The following is a 23,946-nucleotide window of genomic DNA, read 5'->3' as shown; positions in this document are numbered from 1 at the left end:
ACAATTTAAAAGCACGAAGCCAGCCACTAGGAATCACGATGCCTCAGGGTCTGCGCCAGCCCACCCCAGGCCCCGCTTCCGTCCCGGTAAGGAGGGGAGGGCGCGCGGACCCGGGGCTCCAGACAGGGTCGTCCCCAGTGCCCGGCGGGGCCGAAAGGGGTCATGAGGTCGCCTGGGTCCAGAGATCCCCGGCGCTGAAGACAGTGGGCTCCGCAATAGTTTCTGCCCGGAAGGATCGCCGCGGCCCGCGCGGGGGCCTCCAGCCCGGATTCCACAGAGCTCTGCTGCCCGTAATTTACAGGATGAAAACATGAGGGATTGGACAGTTATCCGGAAAAGAGCCTTTCCAAACCGTTTTGCCCCCTCGGCCCCGCGCGTCCCCTGCAACCAAGCCTCAGCCGAGGCCGGAAAAAGCCCGCTAATCCGCACTTGCGCCCCAGCCCTGCGGGCCGTACCACCCCGGCGAACCCCCTCCGAAGGCGCGGAAAGGTACAGTCCCCGGCCTCTGATTGGCCGACGACGCGGGGGCGCGGCCTCCGGAGCCTGGTTCTGCGCTCCAGAACCCGCTCGCCGCAGTGCGAGCCGGGCCAGGAGCGAGCGCCATGGTGAGGAGTGGTTGCGGGTTGCCGGCGAGGCGGAGGCCATGGTTTGGGCCTGGGTTCTGGCCGGGGCCCGGGCCTGCCCGGGGATCGAAGCCAGGCGAACGCGGGGGCCGCGCTGACGCTCGCGCCCCGGCTCCTTTTCCAGGTGCTGCTGCACGTGCTCTTCGAGCATGCGGTTGGCTACGCGCTGCTGGCGCTGAAGGAAGTAGAGGAGATAAGCCTGCTGCTGCCGCAGGTGAGTGGACGCGGTGGGCTCTCCCGGCCGCGCCGCAGCCCCTCGGGCAGCGCGGGCCCCAGCATGCACCGCGCGCTCCCACGTGGCCGGCCGCGCGTTGGGGGGTGCGCTGTGCGCTACAGCTCAAGAGCAGGGGGTGCTTACCTGCATTCGTGATTAGAATCGTGTCAGAAGCATTTAAGTCTCCCGCATTCGAATCTGTGTGCACTCTCTACAAAATGCAGATTTTCATTTTTGCGTAAAGAGCAAATAAAACTCTGTATGAAAAATGCAAAAATATAAGAAAGTAAGTCTCCCGGACTCCACCCCGTACCGATGAAGCGGAACCGGGATTTAGGGCCCGTGATCCGTTCATTTTTAAAGTGTTCGGTTGGTCCAGACCTGCAGCTGCTTTACTGCGCCCTAGAGGCAAGAGGGAGGGAAGGAAACTACTCATCGTCTTTCTCTCCCCCAGGTGGAGGAGTGCGTGCTGAACCTGGGCAAGTTCCACAACATCGTTCGTCTCGTGGCTTTTTGTCCCTTTTCCTCGTCCCAGGTTGCCTTGGAAAATGCCAACGCTGTGTCTGAAGGTGAGTTTGCCACTAAGTATTTTAGGGAGATAACCTGCTACTGTTAACCTTTTAAATTGCACAGTCTAGGATGTAGGCTTTATTTCTTGTGGGCACTGTAGTGATAAATGATTCCTAAATGAAATCTGGCTGGGGTGGGGGGACTGGTATAATACTAGACCCAATCAAATGTAGTTTTCTGCTACTTTGTTCAATTGATTTGGATACCAAAACCCAAGAGAAAGAGGTTTGGTCCCAGAAGGTAAATCCAGTACTAAATGCTGTTGTGCTCCAGGGTGTTTTTTAAGCTTTCAGTAATGTATTTTATACTTACGTTATTGGGCCCGAGTCGTGTTCCTCCCATGGTTGATGCAGGCTTTGCAGTGATGACCTGAGTCTGTCAATCCCCTGAGTATAATCACTGATGTCTCCATGTCTCTGAGCAAAGCCTGAAGGGGAGGGCTCTAGGCACACCATCCTAGCATGCTCTGCAAGACCAACGTAAGATCAGTCTGTCAGTGATCAGTTGAGGGGACAGGATTCCTTTTTATAATTTAAGCATCCTTCAGCATGTTAGTGGGATCTCTGTTCTTTGCCCTGAGGTGTTGTTCATGAGGACCTCCGCCTGCTCTTGGAGACTCACCTACCATCCAAAAAGAAGAAAGTGCTCCTGGGGGTTGGGGACCCCAAGATAGGTGCTGCTATACAAGAGGAGTTAGGGTACAACTGCCAGACTGGAGGTGTCATAGCCGAGATCCTTCGAGGTGAGACCATCTATTGACATTTTTGAATTCTGGGTGGGGGTGTCTAGAAACTCATTAGGCTTAAGGTTGCTTTTTGGAAGCCCTCCTGCTTGGCTGGTGCCCGTGGGTGCAGGAGCTAGCTCAGCCCTTCCTTGCTCACAGTGTTGCCCTCCTCCAGGAGTCCGTCTGCACTTCCACAACCTGGTGAAGGGTCTGACTGATCTGTCTGCTTGTAAAGCCCAACTGGGGCTGGGACACAGCTATTCTCGTGCCAAAGTTAAGTTTAATGTGAACCGAGTGGACAATATGATTATCCAGTCCATTAGCCTCCTGGACCAGCTGGATAAGGACATCAATACCTTCTCCATGCGTGTCAGGTAAAGTGCAGGGGTGACCCCTTAGAAACAAGGTCTTGGGTCTGTGGTTTAGCTAATTTTGAATCTTGAAATCAGGACTGGCTCCTGTGGGTAGAACCACGTGGGGTGGAGCTGGGCCTCCTGGTGCTTACCACAGGCTGTGTTCTTACACTGACTGTATAGAAAGAGGAGGCAGAGTAAACGCACCTCATATACACCTCAGCCCAGGCCCTTTGCCTGGTCTGTATTGTGAATGGGGGGACATGGAGTTGAGGTTTTGGATCTGATTTGTTCCGGTTTCCTCCAGGCAAAAAGTAGATCTGGAGAGGGCTGAGGCTATAGCTTTGAGACTTGGCAGCTGGGCCATGGAGTGATTGTGGCTCTTTGCAGGGAGTGGTATGGATATCACTTTCCTGAGCTGGTAAAGATCATCAATGACAATGCTACATACTGCCGCCTTGCTCAGTTCATTGGAAACCGAAGGGAGCTGAATGAAGAAAAGTTGGAGAAGCTGGAGGAGCTGACAATGGATGCAGCCAAGGCTAAGGCTATTCTGGATGCCTCGCGGTCCTCCATGGGTCAGTATAGAGCTTGGCAGCCAAAATAAGGTACAGGGCTCTGAATACTGGGCTCCTGCATTCATACTTGATGTCCCTTAGGCATGGACATATCAGCCATTGACTTGATAAACATCGAGAGCTTCTCCAGTCGTGTGGTGTCTTTGTCAGAGTACCGCCAAAGCCTACACACTTACCTGCGATCCAAGATGAGCCAAGTAGCCCCCAGCCTATCCGCCCTGATTGGGGAAGCGGTGCGTCATGGGAAACCAAAAAATGGGGGATTAAGGAATTACCATGTATATTTGTATTGCTGTATGTCCTGACCCATCATATCTTCCTCAGTTGTACTTGATGGGGAGGAGGTGAAGCAGGATTATGCAGTTGGTAGGTTGGCAATCCCAGCTTCTCTAATTCCTTGAATCCTTCTCCAGGTAGGTGCACGTCTCATTGCTCACGCTGGCAGTCTCACCAATCTGGCCAAGTATCCAGCATCCACAGTGCAGATCCTTGGGGCTGAAAAGGCCCTGTTCAGGTACCAGTGAGGGCACCTGCCCACACTCAGGTGCCACTTCTGGTGCCCACTGCTTGTTTGGGGATCACGGTGATGGTTGACCAGGGCTCCCTGACCTGTACAGGCCTCTGCTATGGGGGTGATGGCCAGTCCTGGTGTCTGAGTGATTCCCTGGGCCCAGCACAGGGACCAACTTTCCAGGTCAGCGACATTGGATGCCTTCCCTCTGCCTCTGGGAGTGGTGGCTTGGCATGAGGTGGGGTAGAGACCCATCCCGGCCTGAGGCTTACCTGGAAACGGGGAAGAGGGGAAGGGAGGCGCTGCCTTAGCTAACGCGGTTGAAATTTCTGATCTTAAAACTCTCCGCTGAATATTCTTCTCCCAGAGCCCTGAAGACAAGGGGTAACACCCCAAAATATGGACTCATTTTCCACTCTACCTTCATTGGCCGAGCAGCTGCCAAGAACAAAGGCCGCATCTCCCGATACCTGGCAAACAAATGCAGTATTGCCTCACGAATCGATTGCTTCTCTGGTATGGGTGGGGAAGTTGGCAGTTGGGAGGGAGGGAGGCTGACTACCCTAGCAGCTTCTACAATGATGGCAGTATTTTTCGTCAACAGCAGTTCACCTAGTGAGTGTTGATAACTTTGGGTCTGAGTGAAGCTGAGGGTAGAGGGAATACTGGGGGTGGTGAGTAGTTTGTCCCTTTAGAGACTGACGTGCTATGTTTACTTACATGCATATCCAGAGGTACCTACCAGTGTATTTGGGGAGAAGCTTCGAGAACAAGTTGAGGAGCGGCTGTCCTTCTATGAGACTGGAGAGATTCCACGAAAGAATCTGGATGTCATGAAGGAGGCAATGGTTCAGGTCAGTTTGGGTCAGGTCAGGTGGGGAGAACCAGAGCTGGCTGTTGGAGTTGATGAACTGTCTTAGCCTGACCATGTAGAGTGGAGGCATAAAACTGATTTAATGAGCCTGATCCAATAAAGCCAAGAGAGAGACCTGGGGAACCAGAGGTCTTCAAGCCTTCTCAGCACTTTTCTTTGGCCAGGCAGAGGAAGCGGCTGCTGAGATTACTAGAAAGCTGGAGAAACAGGAGAAGAAACGCTTGAAGAAGGAAAAGAAAAGGCTGGCTGCGATTGCCCTGGCGTCTTCAGAAAACAGCAGTAGTACTCTGGAGGAATGTGAGGTCAGTAGTAGACAGCCCTTACCCCTGGGTGAAGATCTTAAGCCATAGGACAGAAAACAGCAGAACAGAGGATATGCCACCTCAAGTCAAGGTCTGGAATACAGGCTTTTGGACTGAAATAAGGATCTGAAACCTCTAAAACTACCTCTTGATTCTATAGGAAGGAGATAGGTGCTGAGAGAACTCGCTCAAGAGCCCAGAGCGCTGGTTTGTAGCAACACCTGTTCACTGGGCTAGTGTGTTCTGTCCTTGGCTGCTTCCCAGGAGTCCTCAACTGTGGGTAGTGTAAATTCCTGCTCTGCTTGTTCCCAGACATATCTAGAAATGGTAGCATTTCATACTGGGGGTTGAGGGCAGGGAGGGCTCCAGTGTGCTATGTTAGAATCATTCTCCCTGGGATTGTCGTTGTGCCCAGTCTGCCAATGTTTCAGGGTCCACTCTGGAACTTGGTGTCATGATTCTTTTGCAACCAGCATGGTAGGGCTTTCTGTAAATTACTTATTGGGTTTAGATAATTGTGTATTCTCCCTACCTTCTAAGTGATTGGCCGGGGGGCGGGGGGGGGGGTGTCACCTTTGACATGCATTTCCAGAGTTAGAGCCATACAATTTAAAAATCATCCCAGAAACACTGGACAATTTTAACACCATTTCTATCCACCAGTCTTTCTGCCCTGGGTACTTAACAGCTGGAATTCTAACGGGGTGTGTGCGCGTGTTCATACAATGGATGACACTCTTTCATGCCCATTTTTCCCTTTCTGCCATCAGGAGACAAGTGAAAGACCCAAAAAGAAGAAAAAGCAAAAGCCCCAGGAGGCTCCTCAGGAGAATGGAATGGAAGACCCATCTGTCTCCTCCAAACCCAAAAAAAAGAAATCTTTTCCCAAGGAGGAGCTGGTTAGTGATCTTGAAGAGACAGCTGGCAGTGGAAGTCTTACCAAGAGAAAGAAATCATTCCCCAAAGAGGAACCAGATAGTGACCCTGAAGAGTCAGGAAACAAGAGGGTCCCCAAGAAAAAGAGGAAATTCTCTGCCAAGGAGGAGCCTCTTAGCAGTGGACCTGAAGAGGCTGCTGCCAGCAAGAACAGCAGCTCCAAGAAAAAGAAAAAGCTCCGAAAGCTATCCCAGGAAAATTAGAATGGACATTTCCCTAGTAGGGCATAACTTACAGAGATATTTCCCAGCCCATCCCCTATAGCCCAATAAAAATAAAAACAAATTCACGAGTCATATCATGTCATATGTTTTATTGGACACCTTACATGGTGGGACCTATGGGTTGGACAGGGCACCAATGACCGCCTCAGTGAAGTCTTGGCAGGTGGCATAACCACCCATGTGAGAAGTTCGAACCTGTGGGGGAGAACTGTCATCACCTCTGTGGCCTGGGCCCCATCCCTAACCCCCCACCACCTAAGTTCCCTAAGGAAGCCAGCCCCAGACAACCTAGGCTCTGCCCAGAAGGTGATAATCGTCTACAGGTTTAGGGCTCTTCTCTGGTCCACTGTACTGAAGGGAGGTGTATGGTCCTTGTGAGGCTGGAGGGAATAAAGGGCTCTAGCCCCCATAGGGGTGCAGGTGGCCGATGACAGACTTGATGAAGTCGGTTGTGGTGCTGTAGCCGCCCATGTCTCGAGTCCGCACCTACAGCCACCACCGGCAACAGCCGTGGGGAAGAAAAGAGAGCCCATGAAGGCAGGGAAGTATGATGGAAATGGAATCCAAAGAGGGTGACAAGGCCAGAAAAAGAAGACAATGCAGCAGAGATGCAAGGAGGTGGCCAGGTTTGGAAGAGCATGGACCCATCCATTCCTGTCTTTTGAGGGCCAGAGCCACTGTTCCGAGTTCTGCTGTGGCCTGGGCGATGGTGGGAAGCTGAGCATGAGTGAGAAGGGAAATGCAGATTGGAGACAGGAGAAGGATGCCTCGGGGGAAATAGAGAAGACCAGGTGGAAGCACAGATGACTGGCAGGGGAATGGCAGATGATGGGCTTCCAGGTGTGGAGGAAGTGGCACTGGTGCCTCATCCTGCCAGCTATCTCCCTCTGCTCCTCCATCTCCCCTTAGGAAGCTGCAAGTTCTGCATTAAGATGGCCAATTAAAAGTGCCAATGGACGGAGCAGGAAGGAGGGAATAGCAGATGGGAACTAGGAGGCAAAGGAGAGATCAAGAGGATGAAACAGCCAAGAGAAGGGAAATGAACAGCCCTGACAGGACTGGGGGAAAAGCAGAGAGCAGAGGCTCTTGGGACCTGGAGGGAAAGGAGGCCCCAACTCAGGTTCCCCAGAAAGTCCTGCCGAGACCCTAAACCCCACAGCCTTTCTAAACTCACCTTGCCGACTTTGATCACCTTCTTCACCGCATCTGCAATCGTGTTGGAATGATGCTCGAGACTGTCAATGTGGACAGAAAGAAACTGAGATTCCCCCCACATCATCCCCCTGATTTCCCCACCTGTGCTCCCCGAACAACAGCCAGCTGCCTCCCCGGGCTGACAGTGACCTACTTGAGATGCCGCAGCATGTTGGAAGCTGACAACAGCATGGCCGTGGGGTTGGCTATATTCCTGCCCACCGCCTGGGCAAATGGATGCCGGGCACCCTGTGGAAAGAGAAGCAGGCCAGAGTCACTGGGGGCAGACATTCTGCAGAAGCTGAGGTCAGGGAAGGGCATTAGGATGAAAGGTCAAGCCAGGAACACCGAGAAGATGTAAGGGTTGGGAGGACAGAAGCAGGCCAGGGTCACTTAGGAGGAGGATGCACTGGGGGAGAGCTATCAAGGGGACCTGAGGTCAGAAGAAGGGCACAGAGAGGGCTGAGGGAGGTGGTGACTTCACTCACCGTCTCAAAGACTGCATACTCTGCACTGTAGCTCTCACCAGGGACCACACCAGCTCCCCCAACCAGGCCAGCAGCCAGATTGTCAATAATGTTCCCATAGAGGTTGGGCATCACCAGCACATCAAACTGGTAAGGATTCTGCACCAGCTGGGAGCAAAATGTGGGCATGGAGGAGACGTAAATCCTATTCCCTGCCTTGCTCAGCATTGAGAATGGGGACACCGGGAGGGCCTCACCTGCATGCAGCAGTTGTCTATGATCATTGTCTCAAACTTGATCTTGGGGTACAGTTCAGCAACTTCCTCACAGCACTGCAGGAACAACCCATCCCCCAGTTTCCTGTCCATGGACCAAAGGGAACATTCAGCCGAAAGAGTGCAGGGAGCTACCTTCCCATGAACCTACCCCATGCAAAGCCACGTCCCTCACATGATATTGGCCTTGTGGACAGCTGTGACCTTGCCCCGCCCCTTCTTAGTGGCATAGTCAAAGGCGAACTTTGCGATCCGCTGAGATTTGGTTCGAGTGACAATCTTCAGGCACTCAATCACGCCCCTCGCACTCTGTGTAAGAGAGAAGCAGCTGGGGGACGCTAGAAAAAAGGGAAGGAGCTGTGCCTCTCTCCCCCCTTCACCCTGCCCTCTGCGATTTCTAGGGCCTCACCTCGTGTTCCAGAGAGCTGTACTCCCCTTCTGTCTGCTCTCGAATAATCACCAAATCTAGATTGTTGTGTCGAGTCTTGTACCCAGGAAGTGACTTCACATGGACTACGTTGGCAAACAAGTCCAACTTACGCCTGGGGATGGGGCAGAGCCATGAGCACTGTGCCTGGTGCCCCAGTACCCCACTCACCCATGTCCTCCCACCACCTACCTCAGTCGCATATCGTAGGAGGCTAGTTCCCCCTTATACTCCATCGGGGTGTGGATCTTTCCTGCATAAACAAAGTTGAGGTGGGGGGTGGTTAGGCACAGGCCAAGCCCAAGGGAACCCAGATTGGTGTCCAATCCCCTCAGTGATCCCCCCCAGACTCCCATCTCCCACTCCCAAATGAGTGACATTAAATGCCTCTGGAGGCACGGGGCAAAGGAAAATAATGTAGTTAAAACCAGAAACATTTTGCCCACTGTTTCACTTCTAGTCACCAAATTTAATTTATGTTGAAACTTCAAAATGACCTAAAAGGACAGAAAAGAATTTTCTCATGTTATCAAAGAGCCTGGGTTTCGGGACTTCCCTGGTGGTCCAGTGGGTAAGACTCGCCCCTCCCAATGCAGGGGGCCCAGGTTCGATCCCTGGTCGGGGAACTAGATCCCACATGCATGCCACAACTAAAGATCCCGTGTGCCGCACCTAAGACCCAGTGCGGCCAAAATAAATAAATAAATAAATATATTCAAAAAAAAAAAAAAGCAGCCTGGGTTTAATAGGTTGAGAAACAATCTAGGGGATCCATGACCATTCTTGATGTTTCTATGTCTATGTATTTGACATCTTTTCAACCAGCACTTATTGAATATCATGTGTCAGGTACTAGGGATATCAACCAAAAAACACAAATTCCTGTCCTCAAGGGGCAAACAATGCATTGGGGGAAGACAGTTAATATGAAAGAAATGATAAATACAATGGGAGAGATATTACCAACACGCACAGGAGCACAGAGAAGAAATTCCCTCTGGTAACATCAGGAAGTATCATAGAACAGCTGGCACTTCAGCCAGACCTTAGGCTGAGTGAGTGTACTAGGTTGAATAGTGAACCACCCAAATGATATGCCCATGTCCTAACCCCCAGAACCTGTAAATGTGACCTTATTTGGGAAAACAGTGTCTGCAGATATAATAAGTTAAGGATCTTGAGATGGAATCACACTGGATCCAAGTAGGTCCTAAACCCCATGACAAGTCCTTATACAAGAAAAGAAGAAGAAACAGATATACAGACACAGAGTAGAGAAAACCATATCAAGACAGAGACAGAGACTGAACTGATGTATCCAGAAGCCAAGAAACACCAAGGAATACCAGCAGCTGCCAGGAGCCACCAACAGCTGGAAGAGGCAAGGAAGGATTCTACCCAAGTCTTCAGAAGGAGCTCTGCCTACACCTTAATTTCAGGATTCTGGCCTCCAGAACTGGGAGAGAATACATTTCTGTTATTTTAAGCCACCAGGTTTGTGGTAATTTGTTATGGCAGCCCTAGGAAACTAATACAGTGAGTGAGGAAGATTCTGACAGGTGGCACCAAAAGGAGAACACTGTGGCAGAAGAAACAGCAAAAGTCAAGACAGTACATGTATTTGGAAACTAATATAGTCTGGTGTGACCAAAGCACACAACAAGTGTTGTAGAAACAAAGGCAGAAAAGCTGAGGGTCAGCTCATAAAGAGCTTACTCTCCTACACTAAGGCTGGGCCTGAAAGTCATGCTGGTTTTTCCAAGAAAAGAGCTGTAGAGGATGGACTATAGGGGCAGAAATGAAAGCCAAAAAATCTAATGAGGTGATTACAGTAGGAAAGCAGAAGGGAAGACAAAAGAAAAGAAGCAGCTAGAAATGGCATTCTAGAAACACAGTTAACAAGACTTGGTGACCCATAATGTAGCCCCATGACAGACTACAAACTCATGGAGCCTTCCTGCATAGACAGCATGAGAGGCACACGATCTCTCAATTCCTGGGTTTCCAACTGGGCTCTCACTGATGGCCACCAATCCAGTGGTGGGAGATCGGGAGAGTTAATGTATTATGTGTGTGCTGAGGTAAGATTAATGAACATTTATTCGTTTGATTTTAACTAACATGGGTGGGGTAGCAAGGAGGCACGCATACCAATGATGGCCACCTTGTTCTCCTTCATGGAACTCAGCACCTGCTCCAGCTTCTCCTCAGATGCCATATTCTGCACCTCGCTCAGGTGATGCTCCTGGAACTCCACTGGGACAGAGGCAGCCTTCAGGGGCAGGTGTCAAAAATCGCAGGGTCAGAATCGAGTAAGTCCTTTCCAACCCAGGCCATCGCCCCTGCTGGCTGACTCCCCAGGCCACTCACCTTGAACACCTCCTTGACAGCGTGCATCAGCTCAGGCCCCACGCCGTCTCCCGGTAGCATAGTCACGGGAAAGGCGCCCTCCACCCTCACGTCCTCGCCCTGCGAGCGGGGTCAGCAGAGCTAGAGCTGGGGCTGGGGCAGGAGTCCTGGGGTAGGCCAGGAGAGGAGGGGTCGGGGCGTGGGCCAGACCGGAGCCGGACTTGCACTTACCTGGCTCCGCGAGGCGGCTTGCACTACGGCCGAGGTACACAGGCTCCTCCATGCCCCGGGATTCGGGGCGGCGACCAGCGTCTACGACAGTCACATAAACCTTTGAGGTCGGATCTGGGAGCCTCGCTCCCCGAATACTTCGGTGAGCCCGGTACAAACCCGCCGCCCTCCCGCCTACCCCAGCATGCCCCGGGCCTCACTCGGGTCACCCAGCGGACACCGCCAAGGGCCGCCATGCTCTCCACAGGAAGTCGCGGCGAAATGACGCCGGAAGCCAGCGCGGCCCGGCGCCCCTATTTCCGGTCCGGGACTGATGCTGGGAGGTAAGCTCATTTTCTCCAGCCGAAACCTCCCATCCGTTCTTCTTCCTCCGTTTCTTCTTCCTCCGCCTTCATCCATTTCTACTCACCACTTCCCTTGGACCGTGATGCTGCACAGCGCCGCTTTGTCTATTGCTTTATTTTCAGACACCGTATTTATGTTGAAACTTCAAAATAACATTAAAGGCGAATATGAGGTTTTATTTTATCAAACGAGTTTAATAACAAGTTGAAAAACAATACTGGAGAATCTGTCTTTTCTTAATGTTTATGTGTCCACGTATTTGTTATTCTTTTAATCAATTCTCACTGAACAATCGTATGTCCGACACTAAAGGCATTAATGAACGCCACACAATCCATGGGAGAAGGTGTGTGTGTCTGGCTTCTTCAGTCTCCTAGCCTGCCCGGTTACTCTGTATTAATCAAGTTTCCTTGTTGTTTTTTCCTAGGTGGGCTTGTTCTTTGCTCTGACAGTTGTTTCCCTAATAGTGTATCCTAGGCCTGAACTCCTCTGAGCAGGATCGTAATTGGAGACAGAAATTACAAGCTTGTAAGTGTGACTAAAAGGGAATTGAAGACCTATTTTTAAATTTCCAGTCACATGCTGTTTACAAACGACATGGCTAAAACAGATGACACAAGTGGACCAGGGGCACTTGTTAAAAGTGCAGACTTATGAGTGTCACCCCAGACTTGCTGAATCCAAATCTCAGAATTGGGGCGCCAGAAAATACATGTCTAACAGGCTCCCCCAGGTAATACACACAGATTTACGAACCACTAACTAGGTGATTTGTATACCTAATCCATCCAAAAAGGTGCAGAGCATTCTCCCAGCCCAAGGGAAAGAATGCAGTGGTTCTAATCTTGGGGATAAAGCACAAGCTTTGTGTCTCTTTTCTGCATTCCTTTAGGAAGGACATTCTCTACTGTTGGGTGAAAAGATTTAAATTAGATAATAAATGCGTAAGAAACCTGAACACATGAAAAGTGCTTGAACACCTGAAAAAGCTGTTAATATTGTAGCTAATTGAATAATTTATCAATGTATAATATTAATATGACATACTCCTCCATCTCCAGAATCAAAACCAGAAAACATTCACACCATCTTGCCTCCTTAGACTCCCTAGTTACCGGTTCCACACTGCTATTGCCATCCACCACCATTTTTCTCTTCCAAATGTTACTCTTTCTTTTTTTTTTTTTTGTGGTACGCGGGCCTCTCACTGTTGTGGCCTCTCCCGTTGCGGAGCACAGGCTCCAGACGCTCAGGCTCAGTGGCCATGGCTCACTCGCCCAGCCACTCTGCGGCATGTGGGATCTTCCCGAACCGGGGCACGAACCCGTGTCCCCTGCATTGGCAGGCGGACTCTCAACCACTGCGCCACCAGGGAAGCCCCAAATGTTACTCTTTCTAATGGAGAAAAAGTGGGAGATTTACACTTTTTAAAAACCATATTTTCTGTTACTTTAGGAAATTTAGGGTGGGAAAGAAGAGAGTGCCGTCTTGGTCTAATTTCTGATAATCTATTTTTCATCCCAGAAAATATTAATTTTCTTGAGGGCAACTACAACATTATTTCCATCCCTAAATTCTGCACAGATCTGAGCCCAGCCTGACAAACAACATCTGCTAATTGGTATAACACCATGTGGTTGTCAAAAGGGTGAAAGGAATTGATGAAGGATGCCAGTTGATTCAGGCCAAGGAAATGTGACCATCACTGTCTAAGGCCATTGTGTTCTTCTGGTGACTTTGGTGAGTTCTCCTGGACTTCGAGTCCCTATTAAGGCATCTCTCGCTGATACTACCTGAGAATAGGGAAGTTCAGTCAGGACCCTTGAAAAGTTCCTTAACCAGACTCTTGGGCAGGTGAGGGAGGTTAAACCATCTTGTCCCTTCTAACTGTTATGAAGCATATATGAGTGTTCAGTATGAGGCTGGATGAATTGAATGTCAGTTTCCTAGGCCTATAAATTGTCCAGAATGGGGTCCTAACCAGAGCTCCAGGTGTCCATGAATAGAAACCAGTACCATGAACTTGGAAGGGGAAAATCAAAAAAAATCACATCTTTATTCTCACTAAACTCTAACTGAAATTTAGTATTTCCTATCATTATGAATGTAGAGTGAAATTGTAGTGCTACCTTTAGTACCCTTGACTTTGTCACTAATAGAAATTATAATTCATACCGCATTTCAGTTGTGGCAGATATCCTGAAATATCCTTTACTCTGATCTCTACTTTGACATTATTTGACCTAATGCTAGATTTTGTTATTTAATGCACTAATAAAGCAGCACAAATAGCACTGTATTACAAGGTTGCATTATTATTATCAGTGTAATGAGTTTTATTTGTAATCCTATTTGTTTTGGTTTGTGCATTTAGAATCCTTTCCTAAGAAGAGGGCAGGGGATGGAGCTCAGCAAGATGTAGCCTCAGCTGGAGTCTACCTCAGCTTGTTCTGGGGAGCCCTGGAGCAGGAATGATGTCTCAGGGTTGTCCCAATTTGAGGCAAGGCTTAGTAACTCTGCTTCAGCCCTGCATGGGCTAATCTTCCAGGCATCTCTGGCTCTTGGAGGCTCCATTGACCATGGACAACCCTCCCAGAGAAGTGGGTAGCTGTGAGCAGTTAATGACCAACACCAGAAGCAGTTGGACTGGATGCACCAGCTGGCAAAAAAGAACTGGAGAAGGCAGCTACTATTCTGTGGAGGTGAGAATGGCCATGGTGCACTGGGACCCAGTGAGGAGAGCAGGCATGTTTGAGGAGATGAGGTACAGTAAGGAGTAGTGAGTAAGACTGGTTCAAGTTCTAGAGCTGAGAGAAATGGAGAGGGATTAATAAGCAATACTAAGGACACTGTTGGAATGGTGACCATGAATTTACCATGATATGATTATGTGTGATTTCATGGAGAAAGCCAACACTTGGGTTCATCTAAAGATGTATTTTGCCAGAGAGAGGTACAAGAGAGTTGAGGGTGTTGGCAAAATGGGATCGGGAGGGAAGTGAAGACAGTGATCTAATGGATAGAAAGGTGAGAAAAGGATCAAAGATCCCAAAATAGTCAGAATAGTGCTCGTGGGAGTCACTGAGCAAGTAAGATGGAAGGAAAGGAGGGCGTCTCCACCAGCCGTTTTGGAAATGGAGCAGATGCCAGTGATAGAGGAGTCCCAGATGGGACTATGGGAGTGATCCCAAAGAGAGCTCAAGGAGACCTCTGCAGAGAGGACTCAGACCTACATTGGGTCATCTGTGTCCCCGTGGGAGTCACCTAGGATAGTGTCATGGCAGAGGCAGGAGAAAGGCTAGGATCCAGGAGCTGGGGCCTGCTCTTGATGAACAGGAGAGACCAAGAGGTCAGAGATGGCAGAGAATGAGAAACGTGATTTCAGTGGGAAGAGTCCCCAAAAAGTAGAACTTCTTTTTTCTTGTTAATTTTAGACTATTACCTTTTTTTTTTTTTTTTAAGAAGATGTTGGGGGTAGGAGTTTATTTATTTATTTTTGCTGTGTTGGGTCTTCGTTTCTGTGCGAGGGCTTTCTCTAGTTGTGGCAAGTGGGGGCCGCTCTTCATCGCGGTGCGCAGGCCTCTCACTATCGCAGCCTCTCTTGTTGCAGAGCACAGGCTCCAGACGCACAGGCTCAGTAGTTGTGGCTCACAGGCCTAGTTGCTCTGTGGCATGTGGGATCCTCCCAGACCAGGGCTCGAACCCGTGTCCCCTGCATTAGCAGGCAGATTCTCAACCACTGAGCCACCAGGGAAGCCCCTCTTGTTAATTTTAATATAAAATTTTGCTTGAGTATTTTTAATTGGACAGTAGGTAAATGATTACATTCCTTTTTAAAAAATTTATAAATTATAAATAATGCCAAAGTTTCTTACCACCCCAGCCACAGCCCCAATCCTTTTGCCCTGTCCCTATAGGCAGCTAGCTGTCTCCCCCGAAACGTTTTCCATATGCAAGCACACCCCCTTACACGTACGGAATAATATATAGTATTGTTTTTAGTGTATGGGTGTGTGCTTCAGAATAAATGGTTTCATACTCTATATACTTACTGTCTTATAATTTACGTTTTTCCCTCAGCACCATGTCTTAGAGATCTAAGATACCATGTTTTAGAAAATGAGCAGACTTATTGTTTTACTTTGCTACATAGTATTATATAATGTGAATTTACTAAATTTATTGAGGTTTTCTCACGTCAATGGATTCTTAGGTGATTTCTAGTCTGGGCTATTACCAGCGATGTTGCTGTGTACATTTGTGTACAATTTTTTTTGTACACATGATAAATGTTACAAAAGTGCATCCAAAACACCTGTATATGTTTCTGTTATGAATGTGATCTGCTGCAATAAACAGAAAACTCATTAAACAAATAAGCGTTGTTGGGTTTTTTCACTTCTTTTCTGAAGGTAAGGAGTTATGGGATTGGTTTAGTTGTGTGGTGATGCACCCTGAGATCCAGGCTCTCGAAATTTTCACTCTGTCAGCCTTAGTGTATTGTCTAGTATCCTCATCCTTGGTGCCTCATACTCACCATATATGGTTGCTGTGGCTCTGGACAACACTTCTGGATTCAAAGCTAGAAAGGGGGGCTTCCCTGGTGGTGCAGTGTTTGAGAGTCCATCTGCCAATGCAAGGGACATGGGTTCGTGCCCCGGTCCGGGAAGATCCCACATGCCGCGGAGCGGCTGGGCCCGTGAGCCATGGCCACTGAGCCTGCGCGTCCGGAGCCTGTGAGGCCACAACAGTGAGAGGCCCACGTACCGCAAAAAAAAAAAAAAAAAAAAAAAAGCTAGAAAGGGGGAGAAAGAACAGTCATAGCCACATATGCTCCTTTTTATCAGAAATGTAAACAGTATCCCAGAAAAAATCCCGCGGATTTCCACTTAGGTAGCACAGGCCAGAACTAGGTCCATGACCTCTCCTACTACAAGGGAGACTGGGAAGGAGGGGAAGAAGTTTGTCCTTATTGGCTTAAACTAATTCTTCATAGTCTGACTGCGTATTAGACTCATAGGGGAACTTTTTAAGAATACCCATGTCTGGACCCTACCACCAGAGGTGTTGATGTAATTGGTCTGGGGTGAGATACTGGTGTTCTTTAAAAGCTCCCTGGATAACTGTAAAAGTTAACCAGAGTTGAGAACCAGTGGCTTACACAAACAATCATGATCTTTCACCTAGGGCTGAGAAGGTGTATCAGTTAGGATTAGATTCAGGTGCAAAGTGATAGTGCCCAACATAACCACAACCCAAACAAGAAAGGGCTTTATTTCTTGCTCACATAAGAGTTCAGTGATAGTTGGTTCAGGGCTGGATTGGCCTCCATCCTGTCAGAGGTTCAGACTTCATTATCCTGTTGGTCTACCTTGCAAGGTCTTCATTCCCAAGTTGATTCAAGACAGTTATTCCAGCTCCAGGCACCATTTATGCATTCCACCCAGCAAGAAGGAGGACAGGGAAGAGGGAGAGCAGAGTCCCCCATCCCTTTAATGACACTTCCTGCCAGTTGCACACACCACTTCTCTCCTTCCACATGATAGAGAAAGAAATGTGTCAGTCTGTCTCCAATGCTCTAGCTTTCATTTCAGAAGGCTTCCTGTACCTTAAGGTGATAAGCATATTCTCCAACATTTTTTCTAATGCTATTATGGTCTTGTGTGTTTCTCTGGTTTAGGTCATTAATTTATCTGAAATGTAGTTTTATAAAAGGTGAAATATAAATACCTATGTTTATTTTTTCTGAAAGTTTAGCTAATTGCCTCAGTATCATTTATCTGTTCCTCCAGATAAGAATTTCTACTTTTGTCAAATATTAAATTCCCACATATATATTAGGTGAAACCATGTGAAACTGCTGATATCTATCACTTCACTGGAGCTTTATTTTCTCAGTTTTACCAGTCACTACTAGATGTCATATTATGTATTTGTTTCTTTGTTTTCTGTCTGTGTCTCTCACTTGAATGTAAGTTCATTGAGGGCTGGAATTTTGTCATTTTTGTCAACCCTGGGCCCATATGTATCTGCTAAATGAATGAATGAAATTTATCCTTGCATCTGTTAATACATATTGATAAACTTTAATGCTGAGCCATCCTTATATGTTAGAAAAGCTTGGTTATGATATATTATTCTTTAAGTATACTGCTGTATTTTATCTGCTAAGATCTATTTAAGTCTTTTGCATCTGTGATCTTAAAAGAGCTTGGGGGGACTTCCCTGGAGGTCCAGTGGTTAAGACTCCATGCCTCCAATGCAGGGGATGTGGATATGATCCCTGGTAGGGGAACTAAGATCCCACGTGCCACAGTGTGGGGAAAAAAAAAAGAGCTTGAGTTTCTCTTTTCTTTGTTTCTGCTGCCATGATCCAGTCTGGGCAGACTAGAGAAGGGCAACAGAAACTGCTGATCAGGACTGAGAAACGGAGCTTTTAAAAAAGAGACAAGCGTGGCCTGGAAATGGACATGGAGTAGGAACTACTAGGAGAGGCAACCGGCCATGAGCCCTGGCGTCCCTGCCCAGTCTTCCTGGGTATCCCAAGGATACAGGGTCCTAACTGCTCTTTGCCATTTCTCAGGCTTGTGTTTGTAGTGAGCAACCTTGAGGGATGAAGTAATACCTCCCTCTAGGACAAAAAGCAGGCTTGCTTATTTCCTGCTATAAAACAGGTGGGTTCCCCAAGCTCAGTGTTACTCAGATGCAACACAAACCCACTGTATGCATGGCATCTACTGGGGCCCTCCATGCTGCCCCTGTGGGACTTGGGGGGGCAAGGGAGCCAATGTAAACATTATGCTTATGCTGCTTAATGTGCCGTGTGTAATAAAGTCCTTTGTCTCTGTCACTAGAGTCTCATCTTGGCCAGCATCTATGAAACAGTAAGAGGCTAATTATTCACTTATCAGCAGGGTAAATTCAAATGCCAGACCCTGACAGTTTTGGCAATGAGGATAGGGTGCTGACAGAGATATGGCTTTCTGGAATAGGAAGGACAAAGGACCCTGTGGACCAGATCAGGGGATATGAAAAGACTCCCTGGCACATGTTAGTGAATCCTCTCACCCAAACAGTGGGTGGCAGGGTAAGGGTGGCTAGAGTGAGCGTCTCACATTGTCCTACCTGTCAACGAGGCTAAGCAGTGAGAGGCAGGATTGAAACAAGCCACCTGAATGGTGCTTTGGTTCCTGCTCACTCTCCCCCATGCAGGAGGAGGAAGGATGTTATGACAATGGGGCAGCAAGCTGCACAGCCCCACCCAAAAGTCAATGTGGATGAGGCTGCTGAATCAAAGGGTCCCCAAAGCTGAAATAAATGGCATCAGCCAGGATGTTTGGAATAGAGCTTTAGATAAGCCAAAAACATTACAAGTTTATTTGATTGAGCCCCACAAATGGCATTCAAACCCAAAGTGAACAAACACAAAGCCTTGCTTACTGGCACAGACCCACTCTTTGACCCTGTGCTCCCTATCCCTCTCTCCCATCCACACTCCACCCTCAGCTGCTTTGATGAAATAGCAGAGTATGCTGGGAACTTCATGGAGCTGAGGATCTCAAACCCTTACAAACCCAATGTCCATGTCAGCATCTTATCCAGTCCTGTGGATGGATGCAGGCAGGGGTGGCTGAAGGCACCCAGGGATGCAGTGTGGACTGGGGGAGAAATGGTCCTGGGCTCAGGTTCTCCCTGGACTGATGCTGGAGGTTCATGAGGGAGGAGGCAGTGGCACTCCAACCCTGAAGCCAGAGGCCAAGAGAAAATGAAAGTCTTCCAGCTGCCTGCCCCCTGCCATGAACTAGCCTCTCCTGCCACCCAGCACTTCCTGCTCTCCCTTCTGGAATACCATGATCTCCTGAAGCTGTTGCAGTAGCTCCTGATCCACACACATTAAACCCCTTGGTCTGTTTTCCCATAAGGTAAAAATATCACCCAATTTCAGAAATCTGTTGCGTTTCTATACACTAAAAACGAACTGTCAGCAAGAGAGAAATTAATAAAACAAGCCCATTTACAATTACACCAAAAAGAATAAAATACCTAGGAATACTTCTAACTAAGGAGGTAAAAGACCTGTACTCAGAAAACTATAAATCACTGATGAAAGAAATTGAAGACTACACAGACAGATGGAAAGATACACCATGTCCATGGATTGGAAGAATTAATATTGTTAAAATGACCATATTACCCAATGCAATCTACAGATTCAATGCAATTCCTGGCAAAATACCAATGACATTTCTCATAGAACTAGAAAAAATAATTCTAAAATTTGTATGGAAACACAAAAGACCCCAGATAGCCAAAACAATCTTGAGAAAGAAAAGCTACAGTCATCAAAACAGTATGGTAGGGATTTCCCTGACGGAGCAGTGTTTAAGAATCTGCCTGCCAATGCAGAGGACGCAGGTTCGAGCCCTGGACCGGGAAGATCCAACATGCCACAGAGCAACTAAGCTCATGCGCCACAACTACTTAACCTGTGCTCTGGAGCCTGTGAGCCACAACTACTGAGCCTGCGTGCTGCAACTACTGAAGCTCACGTGCCTAGAGCCCATGCTCCACAACAGGAGAAGCCACTGCAGTGAGAAGCCCGTGCACTCAACAAAGAGTAGCCCCTGCTCACCGGAACTAGAGAAAGCCCGAGCACAGCAATGAAGACACAATGCAGCCAAAAATAAAATATAAAATAAATAAATTTATGAAAAAAAATAAAAACCACAATGAGATATCACCTCACACTCATCAGAATGGTTATTATCAAAAAGACAATAAATTAACAAATGTTGGCGAGGTTGCAGAGAAAAGGGAACACTTGTATGCCATTGGTGGTGGTGCAGCCACTATGGAAACAGTATGGAGAGTTTTTTTTTTTCAAAAAATTAAAAATAGAACTACCATATAAACCAGCAATTCCATTCCTGGATATTTATCTCAAAGAAATAAAAACACTAGTTCAAAAAGATATATGTCCCCCTATGTTCATTGCAGCATTATTTACAATAGCCAAGATATAGAAGCAACCTAAGTGTCCACTTAGATGAGTGGATAAAGAAGATGTGGTATATATAATAAATGGAATATTACTCAGCCATAAAAAAGAATGAAATCTTGCCATTTGCAACAACATGTATGGACCTAGAGGGTATTATGGTAAGTGAAATTGTCAGACAGAGAAAGACTGTATGAATTCACTTATATGTGGAATCCAGAAACAGAGTTATAGATACAGAGAACAAAGAGTTGGTTGCCAGAAGGGAGAGGGGTGGAGGCAGGAAAGAAATAGGTGAGGGAGATTAAGAGGTACAAACATCCAGTTGCAAAATAAATGAATCAGTGGTATGAAATGTACAGTATGGGGAATATTGTCAATAACTCTGGCCTCCCAGCAATTGGCCTGGTGTTGGTATAGCCTTAAACCAAGGAGGTGGAGCTGGGTTTAAATTTTTGAAATTAAAGTAGGTCTACATGTTAGGAACTCATGTCTTTTCTTGTAAGTAAATAGAGTGAATTAGCCATTTGGTCTCGGTAAAGTTCATTGTTGAGGGCTTAAGAGATTTGGAACCATGGAGACCAACGAGGCAAGCTCAGAGTCGATAGCATCCTTCACTAAACAGGAGATCATGAGTAGCTTTCTGCCAGAGGGAGGGTGTTATGAGCTACTCACCGTTACAGGCAAAGGATTCGAGGACCTGATGACAGTGAATCTAGCAAGGTACAAACCAATGGGAAAGTATGTGACTGTACAAAGGATTAACCTAGAAGCTTGTTCCAATGAGCTGGTGACATACTTGCAAGGGGAGCTCCATGTCTCTAAGATCTTCAGCCATCCCAATATCCTGCCATATCAAGCCACCTTTGTTACAGACAATGAGCTGTGGGTTATCACATCATTCATGGCATATGTCTCTGCAAAGGACCTCATCTGTACATACTTCATGGACAGCATGAATGAGCTGTGAATTGCTTACATCCTGCAGGGGGTGCTCAAGGCCCTGGACTACATCCACCACATTGGATATATGCACAGGAGTGTCAAAGCCAGGCACCTACGTTCTGATCTCCACAGATGGGAAGGTCTACCTGTCCGGTTTAAGCAGCAACCTCAGCATGATCAGCCACGGGCAGCAGCAGCGTGTGGTCCACGACTTTACCAAGTACAGTATCAAGGTTCTGCCCTGGCTCAGCCCAGAGGTCCTCCAGCAGAATCTTCAGGGTTATGATACCAAGTTTGACATCTACAGTGTGGGAATCACAGCCTGTGAACTGGCCAATAGCCATGTCCCCTTTAAAGGATATGCCTGCCCCCCAGATGTTACTGGAGAAGCTGAACGGCATTGTGCCCTGCCTGCTGGACACCAGCACCATCCCTGCCCAGGAGCTTACCATGAGCATCTCGCGCTCAGTGGCCAACTCTGGCCTGAGTGATAGCCTGACCACCAGCACCCCCAGGACCTCCAATGGCAACTCACTGTCCCACCCCTATCACCGCATCTTCTCACCCCACTTCCACCACTTTGTGGAGCAGTGCCTTCAGCACAACCCAGATGTAAGACCAAGTGCCTGCACCCTCCTGAACCATTCTTTCTTCAAGCTGATCAAGCGACGTGCCTCAGAGGCTTTGCCTGAGTTGCTTTGTCCTGTCACCCCCATCACCAATTTTGAAGGCAGCCAGTCTCAGGATCACAGTGGAATCTTTGGCCTGGTAACAAACCTGGAAGAGCTGGAGGTGGACAAGTGGGAGTTCTGAGCCTCTGAAGAAGGTGCACATTCTCCATCCTGGGCCATATGAGCCTCTGGGACACTTCCTGAGGGCTAGCCACATTCCCACCCTCCTGGGGGCAGATTGGGCAGAAAGGACATTTCTGCCAGAAAAGTTGGCTGCTTACTAACTGGGAAAGAAATTCCTGGAGAGAAACTTTTCTTTACTGCTCCAAGGCTTTTGAGACACAAGGGAATCCCAACAACCATGGATCGGGAGGGGCTGGAAATCTGACATTCCTAGTCCTGTGAGCTCAGGCGACTTGACCTCTTCAGAAGAAAGAGATGCTGTTCTGGCCCTTGGGGCTGAAGTCCAAGCCCAGGGTTTGACTCATCCACCCAGGGAACTGTGTGACTTCTCACTCTGGTTCTCCTACCAGCCTGCTTGCATTCTTCTCCCCTGCTCTCAGATCCTATAGGTCCATGGAGGGGCAAGCAATAAGAAACCCCTCCACTCATACCTCTCCCTAATAACTGAAGGGAAGGGTATTTTTTCTTTTTAAGCACTAGGTTAAGGCTATGGCAGTCCATCCTCATCCCCCTTTTCACTTGGGCCCTGACCCCTAAAACCTTCCCTTGGTTCATCTGTGTAGCTCATTCCTTTCCCACCAAGAGTCCATCTTACCGTCTCCTGCAGGCAGCCTTGGTGCTTCTTCCAAGGGCCATGATGTCTTGCCTAGCCTGAGGGCCTAAGTCCTTATGCCGTGTGAGTTTCATTGACAGAACAAATTAAAACTTCCAGAGAATCAAAAGGAAAAAAAAAACAAAAAAAACCTCTGTAAGGTTTTTATGTCTGTAAGGTGACATATTGTAACTAGACTTTATTGTAACTAGACTTTATATTGGTGATCACTTTGAAATGTTATAGAAATATCAAATCACTATGTCATGTAACAGGAACTCACATAGTGTTGTAGGTCACTTATACTTCAAAAACAAACAAACAAATCCATAGAAATAGAGATCAGATTTGTGGTTATGGGACGGGGTGGTATAAAAGGGGAATTGGATGAAGGTAGTCAAAAGGTACAAACTTCCAGCCATAAGATAAATAAGTACTAGGGATGTAATGTACAACACAATAAATATAATTAACACTGCTGTATGTTATATATGAAAGAGAATAAATTCTAAGAATTATCACAAGGAAAAAATATTTTCTATTTCTTTAATTTTGCATCTCTATGAAATGATGGATACTCACTAAACTTACTGTGATAATCATTTCACGATGTATGTGAGCATTGTGCTGTACACCTTAAACTTATACAGTGCTGAATGTCAATTATATCTCAGTAAAACTGGAAGAAAAAAAAAGTACCCAATTTCAGCTGACGGGCTATGAGCAAAGTTTAAAGTGGGGACAGGAAATTAAATTGGCCCTACGGTGGGTCCTTTGGGTCAATTCAGTGTACTGCTGTTGGAGCTGCCACTGCTGGAAGTATAATTGGTACTGATGTTTGTACAGGTTTGTACTGTGAATGCCCATAAGTGTCAGAGGGGATTCGCTCATTCAGGGATTGCTGTATGTACAGAGGTGATTCCTGAATCCTCCAAGATGGTCCAGGAGAAACCCTATAAGCTTCCAAGAAGAGAAAGGAAAACGGGAAGAAATAGACTCAGTGGTCACGATTACTCAGAGGAGGCCAGTTTCCTGCACAACAGCATCACCTTTCGGACACAGTCACCAAGTACATTCCTTTTGGAACCTGCTAATTTCTTACTTACTGACCCATAGAAGTCCTGTGACTCTTCAACCTGACATTCCCATTTGGGGATGGGTAAACTTGGATTTGGTGGCTATCCAGGGACGAACAAAAGGCCTTGCTAGTCAAATGGAAATGCTATACAGTAAGTCCCCTACATATGAATGAGTTCCATTCCGAGAGCACGTTCATAAGTCCAATGTGTTCATAAGTCCAACAAAGTTAGCCTAAGTACCCAACTAACACAATTGGCTATATAGTACTGTACTGCAATAG

The 23,946-nt window shown here is 47.6% G+C and overlaps 2 protein-coding genes, 5 non-coding genes and 1 pseudogene across 9 annotated transcripts; 7 read left to right on the top strand and 1 right to left on the bottom strand.

The window, feature by feature from the left end:
- The first annotated feature begins 525 nt into the window (after positions 1-525).
- Positions 526-5,981, top strand: NOP56 (NOP56 ribonucleoprotein). The gene is made up of 12 exons (XM_019950806.2): positions 526-605; positions 748-837; positions 1,292-1,406; positions 1,988-2,149; positions 2,307-2,505; positions 2,875-3,062; positions 3,144-3,295; positions 3,476-3,576; positions 3,941-4,089; positions 4,306-4,427; positions 4,612-4,749; positions 5,520-5,981. Exons 1-12 carry the CDS (start codon positions 603-605, stop codon positions 5,886-5,888), a joined length of 1,788 nt encoding a protein of 595 aa, XP_019806365.1. The 5' UTR covers positions 526-602; the 3' UTR covers positions 5,889-5,981.
- Positions 1,764-1,831, top strand: LOC117308378 (small nucleolar RNA SNORD110). Its single transcript, XR_004522360.1, has one exon. It is a non-coding gene; the product is annotated as a small nucleolar RNA SNORD110 (small nucleolar RNA).
- On the top strand, positions 2,620-2,751 carry LOC117308369 (small nucleolar RNA SNORA51). The gene has a single exon (XR_004522352.1). It is a non-coding gene; the product is annotated as a small nucleolar RNA SNORA51 (small nucleolar RNA).
- Positions 3,639-3,724, top strand: LOC117308376 (small nucleolar RNA SNORD86). The gene has a single exon (XR_004522358.1). It is a non-coding gene; the product is annotated as a small nucleolar RNA SNORD86 (small nucleolar RNA).
- On the top strand, positions 4,147-4,218 carry LOC117308359 (small nucleolar RNA SNORD56). Its single transcript, XR_004522344.1, has one exon. It is a non-coding gene; the product is annotated as a small nucleolar RNA SNORD56 (small nucleolar RNA).
- LOC117308358 (small nucleolar RNA SNORD57) lies at positions 4,472-4,542 on the top strand. The gene has a single exon (XR_004522343.1). It is a non-coding gene; the product is annotated as a small nucleolar RNA SNORD57 (small nucleolar RNA).
- A 2-nt stretch (positions 5,982-5,983) lies between the features above and the next one.
- IDH3B (isocitrate dehydrogenase (NAD(+)) 3 non-catalytic subunit beta) lies at positions 5,984-11,125 on the bottom strand. Of its 3 annotated transcripts, XR_002179551.2 has the most exons (13): positions 11,053-11,124; positions 10,853-10,933; positions 10,643-10,741; positions 10,424-10,544; positions 8,465-8,525; positions 8,255-8,387; positions 8,021-8,154; positions 7,828-7,930; positions 7,592-7,738; positions 7,258-7,352; positions 7,084-7,144; positions 6,198-6,395; positions 5,984-6,104 (listed from the first exon to the last, which is right to left on the bottom strand). XR_002179551.2 is itself a non-coding variant. In XM_004317991.3 (12 exons), the coding sequence occupies exons 1-12, from the start codon at positions 11,086-11,088 to the stop codon at positions 6,309-6,311; spliced, it is 1,158 nt and encodes a 385-aa protein (XP_004318039.1). In that variant the 5' UTR covers positions 11,089-11,124; the 3' UTR covers positions 5,984-6,308. The 3 variants fall into 3 exon arrangements, 2 of the variants coding, with proteins under 2 accessions (XP_004318039.1, XP_073648898.1); XM_004317991.3 differs by having other exon boundaries at positions 5,984-6,395; XM_073792797.1 differs by lacking the exon at positions 7,592-7,738 and having other exon boundaries at positions 5,984-6,395; positions 11,053-11,125.
- A 9,559-nt stretch (positions 11,126-20,684) lies between these two features.
- On the top strand, positions 20,685-22,153 carry LOC101332413 (STE20-related kinase adapter protein alpha-like; annotated as a pseudogene).
- The last annotated feature ends 1,793 nt before the right edge of the window (positions 22,154-23,946 follow it).

Source organism: Tursiops truncatus, chromosome 15 (assembly GCF_011762595.2).
Source record: "Tursiops truncatus isolate mTurTru1 chromosome 15, mTurTru1.mat.Y, whole genome shotgun sequence".
Lineage (NCBI taxonomy): Eukaryota > Metazoa > Chordata > Mammalia > Artiodactyla > Delphinidae > Tursiops > Tursiops truncatus.
The sequence above is the reverse complement of the archived record's forward strand: the minus strand, read 5'-3'. Positions and strand labels throughout refer to the sequence as shown.

Excerpts from the sequence above, each read along its gene's own strand:
- NOP56 (XM_019950806.2), top strand. Across the intron at positions 3,296-3,475 it reads CCGCCCTGATTGGGGAAGCG|GTAGGTGCACGTCTCATTGC; the intron begins GTGCGTCATGGG and ends ATCCTTCTCCAG. Across the intron at positions 3,577-3,940 it reads GCTGAAAAGGCCCTGTTCAG|AGCCCTGAAGACAAGGGGTA; the intron begins GTACCAGTGAGG and ends TTCTTCTCCCAG.
- IDH3B (XM_004317991.3), bottom strand. The coding sequence starts at position 11,088 with ATGGCGGCCCTTGGCGGTGTCCGCTGGGTGACCCGA. Across the intron at positions 10,742-10,852 it reads AAGCCGCCTCGCGGAGCCAG|GGCGAGGACGTGAGGGTGGA; the intron begins GTAAGTGCAAGT and ends CCCCGCTCGCAG. Across the intron at positions 10,545-10,642 it reads CTGTCAAGGAGGTGTTCAAG|GCTGCCTCTGTCCCAGTGGA; the intron begins GTGAGTGGCCTG and ends CTGCCCCTGAAG.